This window comes from Pteropus medius, unplaced genomic scaffold (assembly GCF_902729225.1).
Source record: "Pteropus medius unplaced genomic scaffold, Ma_sr-lr_union100, whole genome shotgun sequence".
Lineage (NCBI taxonomy): Eukaryota > Metazoa > Chordata > Mammalia > Chiroptera > Pteropodidae > Pteropus > Pteropus medius.
The window spans coordinates 59,445,639-59,451,692 of NW_024344378.1; the positions used below are offsets into that span (position 1 = coordinate 59,445,639).

Sequence of the window (6,054 nt, forward strand, 5' to 3'; positions counted from 1 at the left end):
TCTTGCCCACTGGCCATAGCACCACAGAGAAGCATCTGTGCCTCTTTTGTTCAATTTATTCCCCATGCCCAGAACATTGCCTGTCACATAGTAGGTGCTAAATCTCTGTGGAGTGCATGAAAGAAAATATGTCTCAAACATTCCAGCCAGGCAAAATGGCTGGCAAGTGCCCAAATATATTGTGCCATTCCCTCTTCAAAATCTTCATCATTGTCTAGCTTCGTTGAATGATTCTCAATCGACAGGCAATTTTGCCTTTAAGGAACATTTGTTAATATCTGGAGACATTTTTGATGGGCACAATTGTAGGTGAGGAAGTGTTACTGACATCTGGTGTGGAGAGGTCAAGGATGTCACTAAACATCTTACACTGGGCAGAATAGCCACCACCACCGTCCCCAAGACAAACATTTATTCCACCTAAAATGTCTACAGTGCTAAGGTTGAGAAACCTATTCTCTAAGCCTTTGTAAATATCACTTCTTTTGGAACGTTTTCCTTCCTCAACAACAAGCAAGAGTTTATGTGATTCATCCCCTTTGCATTGCAATTGCCTGTTCTATCTGCCTCACACTGGAAGGTTGGAGTGTATGTTTCATCAGCATGCCAAACACACAGTGGGCCGCCCATGTATTTTCTTAAATGAATACCTCCTCTCTCTTTAGCTAGAAATGATTAGGAGGGTGAAGAAAAATTTTGTAGCAACATTTTAAAACATACAGTTGACATATCTGAACTCATGGGTCTGCAGGACTCACCCAGCCCCCATCTCCACCTATGGAAAGCTGCCTGTCTTCAGGTGTCTGTGCTAGCGTGTAACCTACAGAAATGGCAATTTCCTATAGGTTCAATCTAATAACATGGTTCATTCAATTAGTCATTGCCATAAATTATGAGTTATTAAAGTTTAATCTTACTATAATAAGACATAGAACTAGGGACTATGATAGGTTCAAACAATGAAAATATTAGGGCCAAAGCTTCATTTGCAGTTGGCTCTACTGTGAATCATGACCTGCTTGATCCACCAGCAAAAATAGAAATCTCCATGGCCACATGCTATGGGCTTCAGATCTTGCATCTGCCATCAGAAACACTTGAAGCTCTCTCCTCTTTGGATTCAGATTTTGAAATGGACTCTTGAAATGCTGTGCCTGTTGGAAGGGTTCCTTCTCCTTTCCTTGTCATGGCCCTCCCAGCTCTATGTTCTGCTGGTTCCTTCTGCCAGCCCTCTTCCTCTCTTCCTGCCCCAGTGGTGGCTCTGATCCTGCTGGCTGAGGAAGGAACAACCGAGATACAGGAAGTAAGGACAGGGCTAGGCACATCACCTTCAGCTCACTGCTTCCGCTGCTGCGATGGAAGCACCCTTTTGTGGGGCTTTGGACGTTTATTGCTGTTTGAAGAGTTCTGCTCCTCCTCTTCCTCCTGTTCTTTGCTCTGGGCCCGCCTTCTCTCTAGCATCTCCTCAAAAAAGATCTGGCAGCTGAAGCCCTCCTGGATGCCATACTGGGCATGTTGCAGCAGTGCCTCCAGCGTGGGGAAGACCCGGCAACAGGCCACACAGCGCAGCCCATAGTTGGTGGTGACCAGCCAGTCCGGGGTGTCCCGCAGCTCCTGCAGGCAGCTCTCCAGAGGTCCCAGCAGCTCTGTGTCATCCTGCTCTGCGCAGCAGTTGTTCTTGCTGGCTTCCAGATCCCAGTGCAGGTCGGTGTTGGAAGCTACCTCAAAGGAGGAGCCTTTCCTTCTCTGCCTCTTGATGAACTCGGCTTCATGAATGCGGGGCTTCCTGCTGATGGGCTCAAAGCCAGCCTCAGTCTCCCAGGCCACGGCCACACCCTGCACTGTTTGCACGTGGGTGTAGAAGGCACACATACTTTGCTTGGTCGTGTCCTCATTGCCGTACGGGTAGGAGCAGCAAGACTGGTACTGGGAATAGGACTGATACTCAGAGGAGGACTGGGACGATGGGGAGCTGCTCCAGCTCAGCATCCCCTGGGCTCTGGAGGTGAAACAGATGTCCTCCTGGTGGGGAATAGCTGGCCCCAGCTGTGGAGATAACTCCTCCCTCTTTGTGCTCCCTGAAAAGTGAAAGAAGATTTTCATCAGTGTCTCCAAGAGATCAGCGCCAAACCCACCTTCAGGACTCTGAAAAGATCCTGGCTCCAGGAGCCCTTAGGCAGGTAACATCACCTCCCTGTGCCTGTTTCTTCATAAAATAGAGGTGATAACAATGCTGACCTTATGGGGTATTGATAGGGATCAAATAATGTATAGACGGATGTTTTATAAATTACAGACATGATGACAAAGATCAAATAATGTATGAATGTAAAAGCCCAAAACTTAACCAACCTCAAAAAGGCCATTGACTAGTGAATAGACAGATTATGGTACAATGCAAACTTATTCAGTGACCAAAGGAAATGAACTACAGATGCTCGCAAAACATCAGTGAATCTCTAAATGCACTCTTCTCCATACAAGCAGCCAGGGTAAAAAAGCCATAGAGTATATGATGCTATTGAGTTGACATTCTAGAAAAGGTAAAACTATCCAAAGAGAGAACAGATCAGAGGTTACAAAGATGTTGGGCAGCAGGGGAACTGACCATAAAGGATGACAAGGGAACTTTTTAGAGTGATGAAATGTTCTGTTATCATAATTGTGGTAGTGCTTACACAAATGTACACATGTCAAAATTCTTCAGATGGTACACTTACGATTGCTGAGGTTTGTGTATAGAAATTACAGCTCAGTAAAGCCAATTTAAAAAGGCATGAGAAGTGCTTTGGCCAGGCCGACCAGCTCCACCTTCCCCTTTAGCATTTTTGATGTGTGTCCACCTTAACCCAGGGAGCATCTTGCCCTCTCCTTGAACTCTCATTGTATCCTCATCACCATGTAAGTGTTTGCCATGTTTTAACTCCTTTAAGTACTCAAAAAATCCTAAGAAATTGCATTGTTATAATTCCGACCTGACAAATAAGGAAACAAACACAGAGCATTTAAATGACCGACGGAGCCAAAGCTGGTGGTGCCAAGCAGTTCACCCCGAGAGCCTGTGTGTTACCCTTAGGTGTTGCCCATGGTCACTTCACAGATGTCTTCGAATTGATGTTCTAGATTAACTTTAATCAATTTATTATAAAGGAATGTTCTATATCACTGCCGAAATCATAGGATTGACATGTCAACTCAGTTTTTCCAATGCACATTAAAACACATAATGATTAACATTTTACATCTTCATCCTCATACCTCCTGAAATCACCTCATACACTCACATTGGCCTCAGTTATACTCACCACCTATTTTAATGGCCAAAGCAACAATCTGATAGCAGTATCAAGGAGTGACCTGGCACCTAATCTTCTTCCTCCAGGACCTCCCTCCCAGGGAACACACCTGCCACATTCTTTAGCTCTTTCGTTGGACTTACCTGGCCAGCATACTTCCACGCTCTCCTCTGTGAGCTCCAGGCTGGCCAAGCTGAGGGTGGCCCCATCTGTTGGTGACTCTTCTCCCTTATGGTCTGTAAAGTGGCGTTTCATGACTTGACACCAGGCCCAGGGGGTTCAGTGTTCCAGCTGTTTGTTGAGAGTTGGCTTGGGTTGTGCTGAAGCCCTCCACTGACCCCAGCCTGAGTGATCACTGGGGCCCCCATGGTCACTAGGATCCCAGCTTTATTCTGTGACCTCATCAGTGACATTGTTCTGTTCTATGACCCATGGCAGAGACAGAAACCCAGCTAGGATTCCAGGAGAGGCTTCCCACCAGGTTCTCATTTCCCGTTGGGATCTTTTCTGCCTTGTATATTATAACGACACACAAAAACACAAAGCACAGACATAAGTAAACATGTAATACGTAAAGACACAAATGCCTAAACACACCCACGTAGCTATTTATATAAACATACATATGCTCAATCACACTGACACACATACATAGTCAGACATGCACACACTCAAACATGCATAAAAACACACATTTAAACTCACATACTCACGCACAGATACACACATATCATTCAACTACTTACATGCATGCACACAAATTCACACTAGATTCACTAAACCACACGTACACTCACATACACACTGTCATCCCCCAACATCAAAATAGGCCTACTTTGCACTGGGGAAACAGTGTGCAATGAATAATCTTGTCTCCTCCACATTGTTCCAAAGTTCCCACCTCTGCCTCACTTAGGCCTCTTAACCCTCCATGGCCTGGGTCCCCAGGCACGTCTCGTCTTTCAAGTCCCCTCTCTGGATTCTCACATTCGCCCAGCACACAGGATGCTCCTTCCTGGGGCTTTTGCACTTGCCCTTCTGTCTGCCAGGATCCCTCTCCCCTAGGACTCCTGTGGTTTACTCTCTTACTTCAGTCTCTGCTGAAACAGCACCTTATCAGAGCAGCCCACCTGGACACCCTAAAGAAGACAGCACTCTTTAGCTTCCATCTTCCTCTGTCACCTTACCCTTCTTTATTTCTCATTATAGCATTTATTACCCTCAGATGCGTGTACCTGCATGATGGGCTTCTCTGTATTCATTGCCACTGCCTTCAATGTAAACTCCATGAGGAGGCTTCATTTGTTTCCCCTATTATATCCCTAACATCTAGAATGATGTTTGACACATTAACAAGCACTCTAGAAATAATTGTCAAATTAAGGAACAAATAAATGAATACTTAGGAGCTGTTGACAAGGATGTGCTTACCTAGTGGCGCTGCCTTCTCTCTGCACCTCAGATCTCTGCAGCCCTGGGCAAGCTTGTTTTCACCCTACCACTCTGATAATCCCCTGCTTCTCCACCCGCACAAACCTCACTCCAGATACATCCCACCTGCCATCTGTCTTTGCTCCAGGATATCCTAGTGTTTAAATAGTTCAAAAAGTGATGGAATAAAAGTTATTCCAATATTTCAAAAGTAACATGACACCACAGCCAGCACCTAGGAACATATTCCTCTCCAGAATGAGAGGCCACTGTGTGGAGGAAAACCCCACAGAAATTTACAGAGTGATGAAATTCACATACACCAACAAAGACAGCGTTTTCTTGTGGGAAGAGGAAAATACTGGAAATGTGTTATTTCTTACCAAATAAATCCAGAGATTTGTCTTATAAAAACAAGGAGGTACCAGCAGAAAAAAATAAATAGATCAATGGAAGATAAAGGTAGCCCAGAAAAAGATCGCATTATATATTCAAGTCTTTAACAGAGAAAGTAAATAAAAGTCTGAGAGGAAAAGAAGACTCAGTCAATAAATGAGAATGACAATTCTTATTAAATCAACTTTGATCTCATCTCATATGAAACAACTGAGAATATTTTCATATGGTTCAGGGTTATGTTTTAATTTTAAATGTTTACAAAGATGTAAACAATAACATAAAAGAGGCCACTTTAAAATGAAGCCAGAGCTCCTGTGCCAGAGGAATTGCTTTCCCTGTCTTATGCCTCAAACCTTGGAATGTTAAAACAGGTCAAATAACCTTTCTACTAGACTAGGCTTAGGTCAACTTTGTGTCCCAGAGAACTTTTTGCAAAGACAACAAGAAAGCAGTTATTGTGACTACTGCACTGATGGCTACTGGACTGAAAATTAAAAACATTGTTTAGAATTAAAATCACTATGTTATATTATCTGCACCAATAGAAATGCCTTCCTTCTATTGATGTAATTGTTCCCCTTTCCTTTCTCATAAATAACCCTTGCCTTTGTTTTCTGATAGGAACATTATTTGGGCTTCTTCCTTAATTAATGATTCCTGTAGCTATTTTTATTTATCTCAAATAAAAGCTTGTTTGCTTCTCACTTTGAAAGGCCTTTATATTTTTAAGTAGGCAAAGAAAGTAAAACCTAACATTCGTAATGAAAGTGTGTTTTTCTATACTTAAATGATATCAGTCTTCACAAACATCTTTTAGTCTTCGTTATCTTCTTTTTAACTTCATTGCTTAAAAAATCTTACTGTTTCAATTGGCATTTCTCTGATTTTTAGTCAAACTGAAAGGAACAGTTCAGTAAAGGAAATGAGA

General features: G+C 43.2%; 1 protein-coding gene across 1 annotated transcript; it reads right to left on the bottom strand.

Annotated features, from left to right (window-relative positions):
- Positions 1-456: 456 nt before the first annotated feature.
- Positions 457-5,347, bottom strand: FAM170B (family with sequence similarity 170 member B). The gene is made up of 2 exons (XM_039872353.1): positions 3,440-5,347; positions 457-2,078 (listed from the first exon to the last, which is right to left on the bottom strand). Exons 1-2 carry the CDS (start codon positions 3,549-3,551, stop codon positions 1,336-1,338), a joined length of 855 nt encoding a protein of 284 aa, XP_039728287.1. The 5' UTR covers positions 3,552-5,347; the 3' UTR covers positions 457-1,335.
- Positions 5,348-6,054: the final 707 nt, after the last annotated feature.